Source organism: Chlamydotis macqueenii, chromosome 19 (genome assembly GCF_036417535.1).
Source record: "Chlamydotis macqueenii isolate bChlMac1 chromosome 19, bChlMac1.mat, whole genome shotgun sequence".
NCBI lineage: Eukaryota > Metazoa > Chordata > Aves > Otidiformes > Otididae > Chlamydotis > Chlamydotis macqueenii.
The window spans coordinates 936,863-957,624 of record NC_141574.1 but is presented as its reverse complement, the minus strand read 5'-3'; the positions used below and the strand labels follow the sequence as shown (position 1 = coordinate 957,624).

At 41.6% G+C, this 20,762-nt stretch overlaps 1 protein-coding gene across 1 annotated transcript; it reads right to left on the bottom strand.

Moving 5' to 3' along the window:
• Positions 1–9,129: 9,129 nt before the first annotated feature.
• WSB1 (WD repeat and SOCS box containing 1) lies at positions 9,130–18,593 on the bottom strand. Its single transcript, XM_086763037.1, has 9 exons — positions 18,434–18,593; positions 17,260–17,428; positions 16,013–16,281; positions 15,036–15,167; positions 14,534–14,634; positions 12,182–12,354; positions 11,678–11,791; positions 10,800–10,907; positions 9,130–10,267 (listed from the first exon to the last, which is right to left on the bottom strand). Exons 1-9 carry the CDS (start codon positions 18,471–18,473, stop codon positions 10,108–10,110), a joined length of 1,266 nt encoding a protein of 421 aa, XP_086619163.1. The 5' UTR covers positions 18,474–18,593; the 3' UTR covers positions 9,130–10,107.
• Positions 18,594–20,762: the final 2,169 nt, after the last annotated feature.

Here is a 20,762-nt window from a genome sequence, read left to right as displayed (position 1 = left end):
TTTTTTCTTTTTTTTTTTTTCTTTCCCGTGATGCAATTAAGGTGAAGCAATATTTCTTTTTTAAATCTTTCCTTTGGATGTGTTCCTTCTGCTGTGACCACAAGGAGCTAGTCAATAATTAATAGTACCATCAAAACATACCCTAACGGCTCCTGTGCAGGCACTTAGGAAGATGGGAATTTACACTGCTAATAGCATACACTGATAAATTTTTTCCATATAATTTCAATTTAATTTTTCCGTTGTGGTATTTATTCTGGTACAAGATGCTTTTTTGCAATTGATGTTGTACCATTTGAAAGCAGTTTAAGATAGTCTTCCCAGAGAAGAGCCTGTCTTTTGGAGCAGGAGGTGACAGAGAAGGAAGTAGCACCAGTAAAATCTTAGTGGTTTAGTTATACTGGTATAATTAAAAGGAAGCACGTTTCCATGGGTCATTGACCTGATGAGCTTTTTGGTTTGCCATGTATACATAGCACAATAGGATTTCTGTGGCCTCACATAATTGAAATGATAACAAAAAAAAAGCTGTAAAAAGAAGCAGAAAAAAATCACTTATTCTAATAGACCAGTAAATTATGCCATATATAAATAGTTTTCTTTTGTAATTCACCTTTAAAGAATATGTTTCTAGCCTAGTTGCTGAATTAGTATTTAGCAGTCTGTCTCTTAAACGCTGACGTTTATTGACAAAATAAAAAGGAACTCAAAGTTTCTGTTGGACTGCATGGCTGTTTCTCCGATTAACCTTATCTGGAGTGAACTTCTGATCTAAGTAATAAAAATGCAGTCTTAGTGAGTGATGCTTTTAAATTGAATCATATCCATCAAAGCAGCTGTGTCTGCTGGTGATAAAGGGTGAATTCAAGGTAGAAACCGGTTGGCATGCCAAAAACACCGTGGTTTTCTGCAGTGTACAAGGTTTGGAAAGATTATAGGTGGGAGAAAGGACGGATAAATGGCAGTTCAGATCTTAAAGGGATGGAAAGTAAAGAGAAGCTTCCTATATCTGTCTTTCAGATACACACAGCGACAGCTTTTCTCGCCAGCTTGAAATACTCCTCAACTCCTGTCTTTGGTTATCATTTCTAATATACCTCCTTGGAAACACTCGTTTGTGCCTTGCAAGGGGAGCAGAGTTCTGCACAGCGTGTCGTAGTTTATGGCAGTACAATACTCGTTTGTTCCTGACGATGGATGGGATCCGGAGGGCACGCTTACGTGACTCATGCTATTCATTTCCGTGGGACTCCGGCCAGGTCTGCTCTTTGCCAGTGCAACCCTCACTCAGAGTTTCTTTCCAAAGTAACAATTCATCCATAATTCTCCCTCTGTACTTTACGATTTCAGAAATCTCTGAGCACCAGCAATGCAAGGCTGCTTTTTGCCTCAGCTCTCCTGCACTCTAACTTCTGCAGCATGATACAGCTCCTAAGTAGCAACTAAACTCATGGCATCAGTGCCTAAATGTCGTCTCAGTCTCTGTGACCTTTCTGGGTTTTGGTTTTTTTAAAAATTTTGCATGCATTTTACCCGTACCAAGCCCCTGCAATTTTTGCCAGACTGAAAATAATGCTTAAAACATTGCCAGTTCAGAGGACAGACTGAAAAATGTGTACTTTTTTAGAAAGTGGATTTGAAACCTAACAGTCCTATAATCATTCATTTTCAGTAATCCCAGCCCTGAATGTAAACAGAGCTGTGCTTTCCCAATTCAGTTTAGATTTTGAAACCACTGCAGTTTTGAAATATTAATTACTGCAGGTTTTAAATAATTTGTAATGCACAAAAATGCATTCCTTTCCTAGAATCCCACTTCATGTGTTATAGCAACAGATCTTTTTTATTTTGTTTTTTAGGAGTTTAGTTTTCATAACTTCTTGACAGTAGGAATGCTGCTGAATTAGCCAGAAAGCGGCTCTGCTTTTCTCTCCTAGAGATCCAATGGGAAACAGGTGCCCCAGTGTAACACCAGTCAAGACCTGTTCCATATCTGCGTTTACAGTATGGACAAAGCATCGCTCAGGACATTGCTGGCCACTTAACAGCTTTGGTGGGCTGACTTGAGCAGCTTTTGCTGGAAAATGCTGACTTCAGCGACAGCCTGGGGAAGATGTTAGTCCAGCTTCTAAACTAATTCTGGATTTCTGCAGTTTTGCACTCAGAACGACTTTTATCCCCTAGATCTGTGCCTGCTCAGTGTCTTTCAGTTACGATTCGTCTCCCCCGCCAAGACACTCAGCAGCAGTGCCGGGAGCCTTCCCGGGCTTTGCAGGAGAATGCAGAGCTGTATTGGATTAAATACTCTGTGTTTGACGATCTTGTGAAACCCCGTGTTGCTGGATGGCAAGGGAAAGAGGAATTGTGCTTAGGACTCATTTTTGCCTTCAACTCTGTGCTTTAGACAGCAAAAGCATCCCAGCAGTGTCATAACTGCACACAGCCTTGTGTTCCTGTCTTCATTAGCTCCCGGCGTTGAGTTTAGAAACACCAGGGAGTCCACGTACAAAGGGCTGCAGTAAGGCCACCTGGGCTGCAGGTTTTTCTGTTTTTATTGTCTTCTGTCCGTGTTACACAGAGCCATGCAGGCAGGAACTGCAGCTGGTTTTCCTGCGAGTGGAAAGCCATCCTTAACTGCACAGACATAACCTGAAGTTGTGTTGTCACTTAGACACCTGAAGAACTGTGGAATACTCTCCAATTAAATTAGACAAAGCTCCTCGTGTAGTGTGCAGGGGGCAAATAGAGCTATCTTTGATGTTTGTGTAGTTTGTGTAGACTAAGAAGTGAGGTCAGAGCGAGATGGAATTGATTTCTGTCCTGTAAGCCCAGTCTAGCAACTCTAATATAAAAGTCCGTGAATAAATATTTTTCTCCTTGATGCAACAAAGAACTTGGCCGTCTGGATCTTCCAATAGCACGTTAGAAATAAATAATATCTGCCCCAGAATTCTGTCTGGAATTCAGCTAGTTATACAAGGCGTAACCTTGCTGATAACTGATATTGTTATAATGACTTACACAACGTTACTGATTACTTATCTGAAGTTTACACTGGCTTTCTTTTCATTCTAGTACATCAATAATTAAAGCTGTTCTGAATCAGCTTATTGCAGCTGGATTTCTGTGCTGCATGGAGTGGTGTTTATAAAACAAAATTATTCTTGTGCAGAAGCCAGCATCACACATAAACCCATTTGCCTTACTCAGGTGGTTCTAATCTGAAATAATGACTTGGATAAACAGTTTCTGCCTGACACCTGTACCAGACTTCCCACGGGATCTTACATAACCTCCATCCTGTATGAGAACATTGTCTCATGTAAGGAAAGGAGGTCATGGGATTCATCCACCCTATTTCTAAACTGTCCCAATGGAAGACCTCAATCAGTTTTAAAAAAAATAAATCACACAAAATACTTAGCAGTGTTATTCAGTCTCTCCCTAAGTGATTCAACTAAAATGCTGTATATGAATGTGGAAAATAAATATTGTTTTCAGGGCATTTCCAGAGGAATGCCTTCCTTCTGACTGGAGCCCTAGTTTTCTCTAGGACTTGCTTCTCTCTGATGCAGTTTCAGAGTCACTGCAGGCCAGTTTCTGGAGGCAGAGGCTAGTTTGTCCCACGAACTGTCCCCGCGCCTTTAGGCTATTCCTTCTCCCTTCCCCTCACCTGAAGGCCAGACAGGATGGCCTTGTGGTGATGGAGCTAGGAAGCTGCGTAGGCTTGGATTTTTAGATTAAAATCTGTTTAGCTCCATGGTATTTACACCACAAGAATCCAACCTAATAATTTTGGTGTCTGTGTGAAAGACTTTGGCAGTTAAAGCTCTTGGACTTTTCCAGGGCAGCAGAATATAGGATTTACTTTGGAAATGAGAGGAGCACATTGTCTGAAATGCTTCTCCTTGCTTCCTCTCCGTGGTTATTCTCAGTCACAGCTGCTTGTTAAGGGCTGGGCTGTAACAGCCTCTGCCTGCCCAGCCTGCTGCAGCCCTCACGTCACGGCACTGGCCAGGGCTCGTCCCCAAGGCAGGAGCACCCAGCTCAGCACTAGTCCATTCCTGAAAGGTGGGACAGAAGCTTTATCGTTAGCTCAGATTGCCTCTTTCCCTGCCCTCATCCTGCTTTGCCCTTTTTCCCTCTTTCTCCTCCCAGTAACTGGTTGACAGCTGTTACTTAAGAACAGCTGGGAGGGAATTGATACCAGCCTAGGATAGGTTTAATTACAGTTAGGCCCAAGTTCTGTCCTTTTGAGGAAACTCCTTCACTACACCTTTAATCCTTCAGTTCCTCCCTCCCAGCCTTCTTTAAGGCAGGGGTTTCCTGGGGAATGCTCCATTTTGTGTTCTGTGTGAGTGCTGCTTCTCCTCAGATACTTCTGCTGCTCTGCTGACTGCGTGCTGGTACCCAGCGATGCCCCAGGCCAGGCTGCCTGCTTGCCAGCCACCACTCCTCTACCTGTAAGTCATTTGTGGGTTTCTTGTGTTTCTGGAAATTTTAATATCAAATTTATAACAGCAGCTTCAGTCCTCAAAGTTTGTGCTGCTCAGGTGTCAGTCTGTCAGAAAGTGCTGCTATGAGCAAATGGAAGGGAGGGTGAATACGCGTTGATGAAAAATGAGCCTCACTGTTAGATTCCCAGAAGAAGAGTAGACATCTCTCTGCAAATCATAACTGGTTGTCACCCCAAGGCCCCTGAGTCTTGTGGTGCTACAGGGAACACCAGCAGCTTTGTAACTCATCTGTGATGGTACTTCTCAACCAGCTTTAACAGCCTCAAATCACGATGCCACAGCTTCTGTTTCAGTCAGCGTCAGCTGCTGAGGTGTGTCTTCCCTGATACGCTAGCATGAGCCTCAGGGATATCGTGAGTTAGTTGTGTAGGGATATCTAGAAGAATCCTCAGGGGTACCCCTCCTTCCTACAGCTGCAGAGTGAAGACATCAACATCTCTAACATGCAGGGGCATCTGGATCAAGCAGCTAAGCCCCAGCTAAGCTGCTTGGGATGCAGTGTCCCTCTCCCTGGTTGCCCTGTGGAGGAGGTACTGTGCTTTGAGAAGTTATTTCTGTATCTCTGGGAGGAGCTGCATGCCTGGCCTTATTGATGGGCTCAGGTTTGTACAATGGTCGGAACTGGAAACTCCTGGAGGATGTTGGGGATGAATCACTTACGAGCCTCACCTTGTGATATCCCACTATAGCAGGCAGAGGCTTGTAAACATTTTAAATTATTATAAATACCCTCACTAAGGAGGTAAGCTTATGCATTTAGTCTAAAATTATCATTTATGTCCTGGGAAAAAGGCTAGAATAAACAGAGTAACTGATGCAGGAAGAGCTAGGAGACGCAGGCTGAGACTTCGTGGAGGCGGTTTCCTTTTGAAATAGCTGGGACGCGCTGTTCAGAGCTGGTGAAGGAGGAGAAACAGGGGTGTTGTTTTCTTCCCCCACTTTGATATATCATAGCTTTTGGTGAACACAACCTGAGGAGACCCTTCACTAAGCCTCTCCTATAAGACTTCACATTTAAGTCACATTTGCTAATTCCAGGACTGGAACTGTGACTTTGCAGAAACAGGGACTCGGCAGGCCTGGCTTTTTGCTCAGTTAATGGAGATGCTTACACAGGCATGTTCCCAGCTCACACGTGCTCGTGATATTTTCACGCCTTTTGAGAAAGCTCTGTAAGCACCTGTCTGGTAACACAAACCACGTCTTAAAAGCTCGGCCTTGAATGCTGTGCTGACAAACACAGCAAAATGAAAAGCTTTACCTGTATGCTGTATACAGAGGGGCAGGTAAATATAAGATAGAGACAGGAGCAGGCCAGCCTCTACCAGTGGGACACTTTGTTTATGGAGAAAACAAAAAGGATCACAGTATTTGTTATTTTCCTGTTTGTGCTGTGGCAGCCACAGGAAGCACTGGTTATACACCAAGACTCAAGTGTGCTAGGTGCAATACCAGCATGGGACAGGGAAGAAATCTAGAGACCATACAGCCTGAAAAGGAAAGCATTCTAAAACAAAACCAACCAAACAAAAATCTCAAAGTTGGCAACATTTATGAAAGGAAATTTATTCTGTATCATCTTGGACTCCTGATTATCTTTTCTTAATTTTCCTATAACTGTTGCCTGGTGCAGCAGAGCCATCATTCTTCCCTGTGCTTCAGAGGTGCTTCTGCAGTGTAAGTAAGCACAAATGATCCAAATTCATACTGGGAGCCAGATCTGGGCCTTTCCTTCAGCCCGGGGACACACGAGTCTGCCAACTCAGGGCTTGAGGTGTAGGTGTCCTAGAAAAGAGTCCAGTATCGTGGTGATACTGAGGCTTTACTGTGCTCGGGCACAGGGGAATGGAGCCGATCAGTAAATCCCTACTCTGTGTAGTCCAACGTCCTGCCCCCAATAGAAATATCTGTTCTGTGTTGCTTTATGAGATTAATAAACAATAACAATAAAAAGCAAAAACCCACTCAGCCCTGCTAACACCAGTGCCCAGCCACAGAGTAAATGACCAAATTCCTCCTCAGTTAATTAATTTCCACTTTCCCCTTCCTATTTTGATTACTTCTGGCTGTTGTTTTTGTGTTGTTAGTGTGCTTTGCTTTTTAAAAGACCTTCTGAACCAGGGATTCTCAATTATTTATTTGTGTCTTTCTGGCTTCCCTTGCTTGATATTTCTGGTCCTGTCAGGAAATTTTGCAAGCTGTTGCATCATCCTTTTTTCCTGTTCATTGTCTTTGCTGCCTACCCTGGTCAGGCTGTGCTTGCAATAGCTGGATAACACAAGCAGTGTGTCAGCGTGTTGCAGGACCAGCTCTGCTTCCGGCTCCCTCAACTCAGTTCCTGTCTACTTTATTGGCTTTAATACCCAGAGCACGCTTCAGTGGAGGATTTCAAAAGGGTTTATAGACATTAATTACACTCGGCACAGAACTACTCACCACACAGAATGTGTTTCTAGATGGCTGTGAACAGAACTGGAATCCGTTCTGCTGAGCCCCAGCTCAACAGCATCCCAAAAGTACTGCTTCGCTCAGTTCGGTTTTTCTCTTCATGAGCTGTTTTTAACGAGGCCAGACTATTGACAACATGGTAACAAAGCAAAGCACACTCGGTGGTGGTAGCCCTAGCAAATTTTCTGTGTGTTGTTCCGAAGTTGTAGAACAATTATTTCTTTCATCAGGCAGAACTGTGAAGTACATGCTTTAAAATCATAGCTGTCTGCATCCATCTGCTTAATCTTTGCTGATACAGAGATACTGGTAACCACTTGCTTTTTGGTTTAGGGTCTCTGATGGGAAGGGGTACTGCTGTCTTGGGACAAACTTCCCAGCAGGGAGGGAGCACGCAGTGCCAAGCTGATCTGAGTGGCTGCGTTTAGAGTGGGTATGTGTTTATACATTAGGAAGCTCCCTGGCAGAAAACACCATGCCTGGCTGCCATTCTTCACTCGTACCTGCATTCAAGGTGAGATGAGATGTTTGCGGGGCAGGGAGTGGGCACGGAACTCACCTGTTCTTCCTTCAACTGGGCAACATATGAGAAGCTTTGTCTTAATGATGTATGTATTTAGGACAAACAAAAAGAGGGAAATACTTGCTTCAAATGACTGAGTCATTAAGTAGGATGGCAACACATACACATTATGTTTCTTGCAAGCTGGGTTTAAATTTCTGAGGAAGTTCTGTCCCGTTGGCTTTGTTCTGTAGTTCTCCTTGGAAAGTAGAAAGTTGATTTATGGTGTTTGGAAACAGTGTTTGGGGAAATCTTCCTGGAAAGTAGGCCTGGGTGTCTGGGCTGTGCTTTCTAGAAAGAAAGATCACTTGCTTGCTATTGGCAGTTGTCTCTTTTCTTTTGTATGTGTGCAAATAAAACGTTACCTTGAAAACAGACTGAAATACTACATTACTTCTCTGTCACTGAATCTGACATGCAAGTGTTGCCTCTTGACAGTGGTGTAGCAATACAGACACAGAGCAGCAGGGCTATTTATAGCCTTTCCAGTCTAAGGCCTGCTGGGCTATGCTTGTAAGAGTGCTTTCTGCCTTGCCGTAGACTTTTGGTACTTCACCCAAGAAAACAAGGACACAATCAGAAAATACATCTGCCATTGAGACCAGGTTGTTGAAGCAGAAGGGTGTCTTCGCAGTTCCAAAGCATTCCAGGCTCTTAAAATGCTAATAGCATGCCTGAGAGTGAAAGAATTTCATTATAGTTATTTTATATAGTAGGAAAGTTAGTGGGAGCCCGGAAGGTGTTTAGCATTGTCCATGCAAAAAGTAAAAAGATGTGTTACTTGATCAGATGGGGTTGGGTGGAAACTCCCGTTCTTGACAGAGAAGCAGGAGTTGCACATCTTCCTTGCCTACTAACTTCAGTCTGTGGTTTGCCATGTGGGAAGTTCATGCAACGCAAAGGAAGTGATTTACCAAAGGTTGCAAAGCCATATGCCATGGTCACTAGACAATTTTAATTGTACTGGACGCTTATTGATTGGGCTGCAACGATTCAGCATCTGGTCCTGTGCTGGCTGCTTCCCTGGGGCTTGGCACCCGGGTGCAGGAGTTAGTTCTCATCCCTAAGCAGAAGCTTCTGTGTTCTGAGAGGTTCTGCAGCCCTTCTCATACCTGCCACCCACCCAGGAACAGGAGTAGCTGGCAATTGCGTAGCACGGTTAATTTGTAATAAGCCTAGTGAGGAAAAGAATTTGGGTCTCCTGACTGCAAGTTGGAAAAATCCCTACCTGCTACATCATATGAACTGTGTAATACTTGATATGGCCAAGGGGCTTCCGGAACAGTGCTCTGGAAGCGTGAGGGAGTAAAGAGCTGTGTTCAACGTGTGCAGCTTTACAGCCTGTGGCAACTGTGGATGCGTGTTGCAGTCAGAACTCCGTTTCCTTCCTTCTGCACCATGCAGGGCAGGGGAAGAGTTATATCACGTCTGCTTCTGACCTTTGTCCACAAGATCTTGGCTGTAGCTCCCCGCACCAAGTTTCACCAACATTAATGTACTGCAGTCCTGAGGAGCAAAACTGTACAGAGCCCTGCAAGAACAGGTTCCCACTGGAATTGTTGCAGGCAGATGGTGTTGATAAATCAGTCACCAGACATGGTATCAGGAAACTTGTATACAAGTATTTAATAAAAAAATTCAACAAAAAAATATATATAATCAGGCATTTTATGCAATGCATACATTCTTTATATCTGCAGGTACAGATAAATAACAGAAGGCAAAACCAAGTATTTTGCATATCTTTGGCCATTAACCAATAATCACCCCCGAAGAGATATTACAGAGTTAAAGAATAATAAACTGAGTCTGTAAATTTCTCTCATTACAGACAAAGTATCAGGCAATAATACAGTAGTTAGACTTTTAGAAATGTAAGGACATATTTCTTCAACACTGCCCAATACTGAAATTTAACCTGGTTTGCTGCTATGGAACTTAAGGCCTTCTTCAGCTGACACACAGGCAATGCTCCTGGGTTTACATCAGAGATGCTCCAGCCCTCACCTTAACCTACTTCCCTTCACCAGACATTGCTCTAAAAAGCCAAGCTGTACCTCTGAATGAAATAAACTAGCACAGATTCTTATCTGTGGATCAGTTTCCTGAACCCCAACCAATGTACGTACATATAGAGCAGTTAAGCTTCCTTAAGTCAATATTTTTTCTAACTCAGTGTCCCAGAATAATAGCTACCCTTCCACTTTACAGCACAGATGCATCTGATGGGTCTACCAAAGCAATATATACATGATATGCATTAAAAAATCATAAATGCCATTTTAAAGGTACATTGATAACATGTAGCAGCTTATGTCTATAATATGTACATGTTTTCACAGTTATTTTAGAAAATTGAGAACACCAGGAATACTTCTACTGTGTTTTCTATAAATATTAAAAATTAACTTGTCAGGCATTTTGACAAAATAGGATTTAGGTTATCACCTTAAATAGCTCTTGAAAACCTGTAGAGTTTTAAGCTTAAAGGCTGTAAAGTTTGAGGATTCTTTAAAATGTTTAGCCAGTTTCAGCAGCTGAGCCACCCGCCAGTTTGACTTTTTTTTTTTTTTTTTTAATTCAAATCTGGTAACAAAGGAACTCCACCACTTTTGATGGGATAGGCAAGTTCTTGACTTGGCTGGTGGGCATCACTCTTCTAATTGCCATGCGACATAGATGTTGGAGACTGGAAACTTGTCTTGGAGTTGCCCAGAAGTACACGCTGCCATCCTGTGTCCTGCACACAGGCACACAAAAAAAAACTCGCCAGTTATCCCACTTGAATATTTCAGCTTTGTACAAATTCTCTCGTATGTTGCTAGTTAGGGGGAATATGCTCTGAACTTCCTGTTGCTTAGCTCTAGCTGCTCCAGACCCATTTACTCTAGATGCCAGTTCTTTTAAGCTGTAGCAGCACAACAAATGGCTTGCTAATTATCTGTGCAACAGGCCTAAGCAGATCTTCCAACAGCTGTCGAGTGTACCACCTGAAACAGAATACCTGCCCTTGATTACCTAATGGTCTCTTTCCAATTCACGTGCTTGTGGGTCTGTGTTTTATTTATTCTCAAAGATAAGAAATGAGTTTATCAGCTTCTTGATTTTACTGCTATTCCAGGCATGTTTAAACAAATAGTACCAGAAGTAAAACCAAGTCAGAAGCATCAAGTTGCAAGTCACAATGGAAGATTTTTAGAACGCTTGGCCACTGATTTCAACCTTTTGTTTTACCTTAGAATGTTAGGAAGGAAAAAAAAGTATATACTTGCCCTGCAGCTAGAACACTGCCATCAGTAGAAAAAGTACAGCAGAGCCCATTGTTCAGAGGTGCAACCTGTACAGGGTATTCTTCATCAATTCTCCAGAATCTTACCATTCTGAAAAGGGAAGAACAAAGTAGAAAGTTATGAGAGTAGACATTGCATTCTGCCTGATATCTTTTCTCTGATGCTGTGCAAGAAACTAGTCTGAAGCAAAGCACAGGGAATTTTAATGAACATTTTAATAGGCATACAGGGTGTTTCAGATTTGGCCTGAAATACTACGACTTCTTCATTCCTGATATATAACTTGATCTGTATTTCCTCAACTATTTTAACTGCCAATTAAAATAAAATACTGCCTTCAACAACAGAAAGCAATAACCTGAACTATAGATTTAGACACTTTCTCTCTCTGAACTGTCATATAATGCTAGGAAATCCCAACAATGCTGGTCTTAATTAAAAAAACTAAAACTCTCCTGTAGACAATATAATACCCTTGCTGTCACCTTGAGAAAGTATTCTTCCTATTCTTAAAATATAGTTCTTCAAAATATTATTTGCAGTGTTAGCAGAAGTTGAATACGAGATCACACAATACTTTTCTTTGGCATCTACTACTAAAGAGTTACCTGCATTATTAACTCCATTTGCACTTTTCACTGTTTACAACCCCTCTTTTCCTGTTTTCAGCTGTTATACACTTAGGTTACTCAGATCATACACAACTAATTATTTCTCTACATTCAGAATGAACATTAACATATACCAGACAACTCATCTACTTTTACCAAGACCATTAAAAAAAAAAAGCTGACTTAGTATTTAAAAGTTCATGTCATATGGGAAGAATTAGAGTCTAACAAACTTTTCCTCATACTTACTTATCGTCAGCAAGGCTTGCAATGTGTAGTCCATCGTGACTGAAAGATACTGATCTGACCCATCGGTCGTTTGCACCTCCAGCAAATATTGGAGTAGGAGGGGGAAACAGATGCCTGCAGATAGAGAGACACGGAGCTAACAGCACAGTGTTTAAGAACTACGGAAGTGTGCCCTTCAGCAATGACTAGCAAAGCTGAGGAAGAAAAAATGGATTGAACATGTAACTATGACATCTGGAGTGCAGATTGACCGACTGTATCTTTTGTAGACCTAAATACATCAGCTTTGTTGAAGATGCTTAAATTAGAACACATTAAAATATCAGAGCTGTAAATTCTTTCTCAGATAGAATAATCTCCACTGCCCTGCCAGTTTAGGATTGCTATCAGCCACTGCTAAGATATTTCCCAAGTCTAATTATCAGTTAAATACCCAAACCCGTTAATTTTCAGTGGTCATCTTCAGTCTAGGAGAAAGTTTCCAGATTTGACTGCTTCACTTACCCAAATTCCATAAGAATAGCTCCAATATGTGGGTCCCAGACATAGACTCGAGTATCGTAAGATGCAGTAGCCAGTAAAGCTCCATCAGGAGAAAACTCACAAGCTACAACATCATTGTGATGTCCTTCAAGTTTCCGTATCATGGAGTATTTATCCATATCCCAGAGAAAAACCTGCAATTAAATAAGCTAATGTTATAGTTCTGCTCAGAGATGCAATGAAACATTTACTTTTTCTTTTTTTTTAAGTATAGCTGCTAGTCTTATTTAGGATTACATTAAAATCAGGCATTATGAATTACTACAATTAAGAAATATGCTCAGTGTCATACTCAGATTAAAATCAAGTTTTTAAAAAATAATTAAAGCAGACATGCAAGTTCTAACTCAAGTTTGTTAAATGTTATTAACAAAATAAGCCAAAATATAAGATAAAGGCAACACAATTTAACCATGTAGCTTACTGAAATTCATGTATTACAAAACTATTTTATTAAAATATGCAGAAATAAATAGGGTTAAACTCTACAGTCCCCTCTTTTCAGTAACTACCAAAATTTTAAGAAATATACAGACAGAAAACGTAAGGTTAACATATTGTTACTCCAGTGGCATCCCTTTGAGTTTAAGATCACTTGTTTACAATTGGCTTGGATCACCAACGTCAGCCTAGGAAGAGAAACAGATACTGCAAGCAAAAAGAATTTTCACAGCCAAAAGTTATGTCTTTGGCAAAACAATAGGGAAGTCTAACCACATTATTAGAAAGAATTTATACATTTTAACATCAAGTCAACAGTAGAAAAGCAACATTAATATTACAATTTACCCGACTAATTGCATATTGTATTATAAAAACTGATAAAAGGTGATAGTATTCTGAGATATTACATGCAGTTGTACATTATATATAATCAAAATACAGACTGTGCAGAATTACTTAATAGGAACAATGTATGTACTGCAGCATGATTTTATAGAAAATGTAGGTCTTTAACATAAGATGTTATGGCCCTAAAAGAGCTCATTACAGTTCTTGATTTTTTTCCCCTGACTCAGTGGTACTGCACAGCTCATCTTGGATAAATTTATATGTTTGACCAAAGCAAACATAGCCTTAGTGCCTCACATACTTCCTAAGACTGAACCACTTTACAATCGATTAGAAATGTGTTAACCAATTTCTCCAAGAAGACTCCAACGTTCCATAAAACTGGAAACTAAGTTTTAGGAGTCAGTGTGTTTCATTACTGTGAAAATTATTAAAAAAAAAAAAAAAAGGAAGGAAAGAAAGCAGAAAGTGGACATCAACCAGCACCTGCGTACGTACAGTACACCTTGCAGTCGAATGCAAGGTTACTTCGTCCTACGGTAAAGTTCGCCCCCAGCCTGGTAGCCAGAGATGCCACTCTTTCTGCCCAGCTAGCACCATTGTGCTCCTGTGTGAGTGGTGCCAGCTTAACCTCAATCACACCAATATTGCTGCCACCACCTGTGACAGGGAAAGCAAGAAGCTTATGGAAAACACACAGCCTAAAGATAGCAACGTATACATCCACATCTGCTCTATTTAAAGAAGAAACAAAGCCCAGACCTCAACTATTCTCTGTCAAATCTGCAGTGACAATTTAAAGTATAAAATGCATTTGAACAGTCACCCATATAAAGTAGTATGCAATGACTGAATCGTGCTTTTTACTCAGCATCACTAGCTTCATTAAACTACCTACAGAGCCCCTGGAACTAGACTGGATTCCCCTTTCTGTTTTATGCTAGTTCTTCAGTGCCAAGAAAAGCAGCTTATGGCATATGTGCTTTACCTGCACTGCTTTCAGTTCCCTAGCAGGACATTAGAATACGGATGAAAACAAAACCAGTATGCTGTTCTTCATTCTACATCTTTTAGACACGAGTGCCATTTGTATTGGAAAACATGTAGAAACTTTTTTGTTCAGTGGGAGACACCATGACTGGCTCAGACTTTGAAAAGTTCTTTTCATTGAGCAGGAAATAGAAAGGATAAAATCAATAACAAAATAGTTTTATGTATTAATCTAAGTATCTTTTAACATTGGAAGCTTTAGTCTTCTTTGGTTTTATACTATGAAGGTGTGTAGATGTATAGACTATTTCTCAAAGAACACTTACAGTTTCTTCAACTAAAAGCAGTGCAAGTTCAATTCATAAATCAGTGTCTCAATGCACCATTTGCTAGTTTAATTTCATGCACTTTTACATCATCATAAAACGTTAGAAGTTCATGACACCGAGCACAAGCTTAATGTTACTTAGATTTAAAATGATTATGTACACAATTCAGTAGACTTAATGAACAAGAAACTCTGACACATACTGCTTTACTAGCTCCGACAGAACAGAGAATAGAAGAGTCTGGAGAGAATGCACAACCATATACCCAGTTCTGATGTCCTCTCAACACTTTCATCATATTTCCTGAAAAGAAAGACATTCCTGTAAGAATTGATTAAGTGTTACAAATTCAAATTGAAAAGCTTTTCCAAATTAGTTCCTTTATAAAATTTTATACTATTTTCCCAACAATATCTTGCAGAGCCATTCTACACAGAACTAAAAATTCTGCCATGCAGCCTGTAAAGCCTGTGTCCCTATTCAAAAAGGTCACTTCATGCACTCTTTTTAACTTAACCCAATGCCAGCTCATACCTTTAGGGTACATATAGAGAAAGAATTTCAAGAGAGCGTAGAGTGAGTGACTAATAGAACAAAATTAATTTTTTAAGAAATCCTGACCTGACTGAGTTTATAGCAATAGAAAAGGAGAGTACATGGATACTTCCCCTATGTATTACAGCAGATAAATTTAAAATGCATACCATCATCTTTCAGGTCCCACACTCTCAGTGTTTTGTCTCTGGACGCAGACACCAAAATCAGACTGCCATCTGGGGCAAAGGTTAAATCTCTAACAACTTCTGTATGGTCCATCAGGTTAAGGAGGAGTTTTCCTGTTACATGAAAACACCACAATTTAAAATCAAGGACTGTACTTTCATTCAGATCAAATGCTTTATGGATACAAATTAGAGCATGTAAAACCAAATTTTCTTTGTAGAAATGCTCCCTGCAGTTAGAAGCATGTGTATCCTTTTACACTCTTCTGTATCAAGAGGCAATTTCCTGAAAAGCTAGTAAATCTATACACTAAAACCAAACGCCTCAGAAATGAGGCAAGACTTGTCTTTTCATTGACATCTCTGTTCTAAGCTTAAATTTACAAGATAATGACAAATTACTCAATAGTCATTAGTTTCATTTTTTTAAAGCTGAGAAGTTCTCTCCCAACCTAGCAGCTGTGCTACCAGCTAAATTGAGATTCTGTAATTTTAGATTCAGTCTCTTATCATTTGAACAATTATTTACTTAAAGAAAAAAATAAAAGGTCCTCATCAGCATAATTCTTCCCCATTCTCAAGAACAGAGAGCAACTTCATGTTTTGAAAGTTTCCTTAGTTTGAAAGTATATTAAAACAAATCCAGCAGAACATTTTAGAGTAAACAACCAATATACACAGTCAATCACACACTTAACCATTTTGCAGCAACAGTGCTTCATATTCCATCACTTACATCTCAAAGCATGACGTGAATCTGTTCCTTCCCCTGAAAGGAACTTTCAAATGTATTTGAACATTTCTAGCTGCAGGAGTTCATGTTTTTTTTAAAATTACTTAATTTGTATTTGAGGTTTAGCTCCCACTTAGAGTTCCGTAAGTAATTCATTCTGTGAATTAGTGATGTCACTACTGCATGAAGTGACAACGAAGTGCCAGCTGCCTCTCACATACTCTACCTGTATATACATCCCATATCTTGATGCGCCCGTTGTTCAAGCCTGTTGCAAGTAGAAGCTGGTCTTGCCCAAATTTGAAACGGTGCCATTCTATGTTGACACAGCGGCTCTGCTTCTCAGGCACTGAAGACCCAAAAGCAAGGCTCCAGACGATATCACCACAGTCTATTATATGTTCACAAGGCTTATTTTTCTGACCGCTGTCACTGTTCTGCCTCGGAAGTCTTGTGCTGATAGAATTTGCAACATTCTTTGTGCCATGCAACAAGCTGCAAAACAAAAAATAATTTTTAAAAAATAGCATAAATTATCTTGAAAAATAACTGGAACAAAAAGGTCTTTAAGATGTAGAGAAATCTGAGAGTTGCCATAATGTACATTTTGGAGGCCCATAATGATGCATTTTTATTTTCAAATTACAAAAGCAGCTTTTTCTTGTAACTGTCAAAAATTACTAACACCTAGCGATCTTCTTACACAATGTAACACAAATACTTTTGTACACATTTTTACCTCTGTAGAGAGCATATTAACGTAACCCACTCTGAAAACTAATATTTTTTAAGCATTTACAAAAAAAAATTAGTTAGAAAAATTTCTAAGACTTTCTGCTAAATGAGCGAGGAGTTCCCTGCAATTAAATACTGGGAAGAGATACTGAGGCCAGCACATGAAAACCAAAGAACCCACCACCAGAAAGAGTTAAAAAAAAAAAAAAAAAAAAAAGAAAACACCAAGCGGGATTTGCTGGGCCAGGAAATGTAACCCGCTACAAAGATGCGACTGCTGGTTACTTGCTTCATTAAAATGCAACCTGCAAGTGAAAATAAAAATGTGTCTTTTGGAACTTAACTTGCATTCTAGTAAGAATGATAAGGAAAGAGTTCACCTTTAAGTAAATTTCTAAAAGTAAACCCAAATAGCTTACTGGTAGGAAATTTACAAGTCCAGATCTGCCCGAGTCTTTACATTTCCTTTTCATTCTAATTTCCTCTTATTTTAGAGCATCAGAATCAATTAATAAATCACTCCTCCATAGCCTTTGTGAGGTTGCAATACAGTTGTTTCTCTTGCTAGCCACAGAGGAAGGGAGAAAAGAATAGCTGTTACGTTAAAGAATTTGGTTTTCCCAAAGATGTCAAAGCCTAAAAAGTCAGTACATGTGTTTTAATCTATTAAAACTACTCTCCTACTCTGAAATTCTTAAGTTTTTCAGATTAATTAAAAGCCATGTGGTTTTGTCTTACAAGTTATTGAGGCACTGAGACCAGGGGACCAGCTTCACTATGCGATGCCCTTGTGACCAAGCAAAGTAAGATCCATCAGGAGCAAATGCAACAGTCCAGTTTTCACGTCCACACTTCTTGTCAAAAGGAGAAGTTGGGGCTAAGAGTTCTCCTACAGTGCGTGATCGTCCTAAAAATAAAAGAAAGATGAAATCCCATTTTTTTAAAAAAGCCAGCATATTTTAAAAGGTTACAAAGGAACCAGGCAATATGTTAATTATTTTGCTTTTATTTCATGACATTTAAAGTAATTGGGGAAGAGGTCTTATTGTCACTGCATAACCAATCAAAAGGCTAAGCTTCAGCTGCAAAAGAGACTGAGTCACCAAAGAGAAACAGCTTAGTGTTAAAATGTTCTCGTCATCATGTAAGTAATGTCACATCTAAATATCAGACACAGAACACAAATAAGTTAAAAATTTACTGAAACCAGCTATTACTTCAATTATTGTAACTGTAGCTCTAGAGACAGCAGTAGAGCTATGCTTCAGCTGGACGCAGTACTTCAGTGTTTAGCAAATTAGATGTCCAGTAATGATTTTTTTTTACCTTTAAAAAATGTGAGTACACTTTCACACTGTAATATCTTGCCTTCCTTCAGAAAAAAAAATAAATTTATCAACAACCATAGGAAGCCTCCAGCCGGGCAGCAGCCGCTTATCCTTTACATCTGGGAAGAACGGGCCAGCGGCTGTGAAAGGAACCTAAATGCTATTTAACAAGATTTTGCCCATTAATGGGAGGAAGCAGCTTCAGCCGAAGGGAGCCTCTTTGAATAAGGCATTTTGGTTAGCTTAAAAGGGGGTGCGTAACCGACAGCCGTCCCACCCTAAAATCCAGGAGGACCGAGGCGGTCTTCTCCCCCAGTGAAAGCTGCTGCTGCGTGCGGGTGGCACGGGAAAGGAAGCTGGCGAGGGGAAGGCACTTGCGTCCTGCCCCGCGCCCTGACACGGCCCCGCCGCTCCCAACCCGCGGGGCCGCCAGCACCTCCGCCGCCCCGAAAGGCCGAGCGCCGAACCAGCCCCGGTCACGGAGCCGCCGAACCCGGTCACGGACGGCGTTAACCCCTCCCGGCCCGGCCGCCCCGGGCCCGAGCCGAGCCCGCCCCGCTCCCCCGGCCGCGCCCGCCCCTCACCGATGAGCTTCTCGTTAACACTCAGGGGAAAGCTGGCCATCGACGGGGCCGCCCTTCGGACCGGCTCGGGACCTGCAACGGAGCGAGAACGACAGCCGCTCGCCAGAGACGCAGAGACTGGGACAAAATGGCGGCGGCGGCGCGGGGTGTAGCGCGGGGCGGGGAGGGACGCGCCCGCCCTGGCTCCTCCCGCGGGCTGACGGGGCCCGCGGGCGGGAGGCGGCCGCTGGCACGGCCTCGCGTCCCGGGGGAGCTCGGCTCCCCGCCGTGCCCTTCCTCCTAACCTGCCCTGCCGGGCTTTCACCGTTCGTGCGATTTCTGTGCCTCGGCCGTACCGTTGGCTTCGTCCCTTCGCTGCATCGCGGTTCTGGTTCCCCACAGCCGGCAGCGTGGCCCTGCTGCCTCGTCCTTTCCGCCCACGCTGGCCGGGCTCCTGGCTTCCCACACCGCTTTGGCTCTCCCTGCCCTCTGGAGCTTGGCCTCGTCCACCCTGCAAAATCGAGCCGTAAGGCTGACCGTCCTAGAGATGGTCAAAACACGCGATCTGATAAAAGCCCAGCCTTTGATGTAAAATACGCTCCAGGATGTGCTTAAAATACACCTCATTCCTGCTGTGTCTGGGGGAAAATGGTAGACGGCAATGTGGTAGCAAGACTTGAGCTGTGGTGCCATCCTGGCAGGATCTGTAGCTACAGCCTGTTTTAGCAACATCTTTTAGTGCCGTTTATGCCAAAAGGTGAGTCATATTTTAACTATACTGAGGGACGAAATCTGTAGTGACCTGACTCCTGCAAAACATGAGGGTCCACAGGACAGAGAAGAACCATAGCAACTGCCCAATTTTACAACTGAAAGGCTTTTTATAGCTGCTGTTGTGGGGATGTACTGATAAGGTTGTGTTGAAATAAACTGCGGAGTCCTCAAATGGGATAAAATATGTTCTTATGTTCTTTAATGCCCAACTAGCAGCAGTAACATTCCTGCAGCAGTGAGTTAGAGGTTGTCTCCATTATCTTTTAAGCCAGGTTGTGACATCCTTGATGTCCGTTTGACCGTGGGACTGCAAGGCAACACGTAAACCAAAAAATGCACGAAAGCTTGTATGACTGCATTGTGGAATGTGTGTACAACAGTGACATGTGCACTTGGTTTCATCTTCCCTAACCAGGGGCTGGAAAACTCGGGAGTTTCCTACTCTTTGATGTTTCTTTCTAAATTTGTATAGTTCCACATCTAAATCCAGCAAGATCTGGTTTATGATAAAGTTTTGAATTTACTGTGAAAGTTAATAGAGTTGTCCATAAACAGCTTGGAGAAAGAGATCCTGAGGCCACCTCATTCTCTGTGTAGTTTTGTATTAATGTCTGTGCATTCCCCTGTCTCCTTCCTTTCCTTTTCCTCCTTCTTTCTCCTTTTGCATTTCTAAGTTCTGCCCCTCTTCTAGACTGGGTAGCTCTTTGTTGCTCTCTCTTTGGAATTCAGAAAAGCACGTAGCAGGATAATTAACTGCAGATAATAACTATTATTTTGTTCCAGAGTAGTAGACTCGCTGGTAGATGCACTGAAATAGCTATACGGATTAGCTATTCGGCTGTAGCAACATCCAGAAATTACCCTTATGTAAGCAAGGCCAGCAAAGCGTTTTTAAAATCATGTAGTGAGACAATGTCAAAGAAAGGAGCAGGAAGAAGTTTTGAATAATTTGGGTGGCCCAGACACTAGCAGGGATTAACACTGGTTTGCATAAACTCTCTTAGCACATCATAGCACTAATTTGACACAGGACTTTTTAGCAGCATAATCATGTCCCTGCCCTATCAATCTGCTTCTGCCAGTGGATGGAAAAGCCCTAAGCAGCTATCTTCACTTAATCCTTCAACAACATCTTATAACAAGGCCGATTGGTAGCCAGTGAATATTGTGAAATGCTGCTTTGGAGTTACTCATAAGTTGTGAATGTTTGAGCCAGGCCACCTCATAGTGGAGATGACTCACTTTGTAAGATTTCTCCTGAGGGTCTGAGCCTCATGTACAGCCAGAACAAGGCTGGGTTCTGTTTGCTTACCTTGGGGGGCTGTTATAGCCAGGGAGAGAGAGCAGTTGAGTTACGCTGTTTTGTAGGAGTGTTACATGTTGCTGGCTTTCTTGCTAGTGTTTTGTTTTGTTTTGTTTTTTTTAAAGCAGCAAAGTATTTAGCAATTTATTATTTCTGTAAGTATCTGTCTTTCTGTAAGTACTGCTCCAATAGTGTTTCTTCCTCAGTGTGCTTTCTGCTCATTAATGTAATAGATTTGAGGGCCAGAAGAGATGATTAGCTCATTTAGTCTGG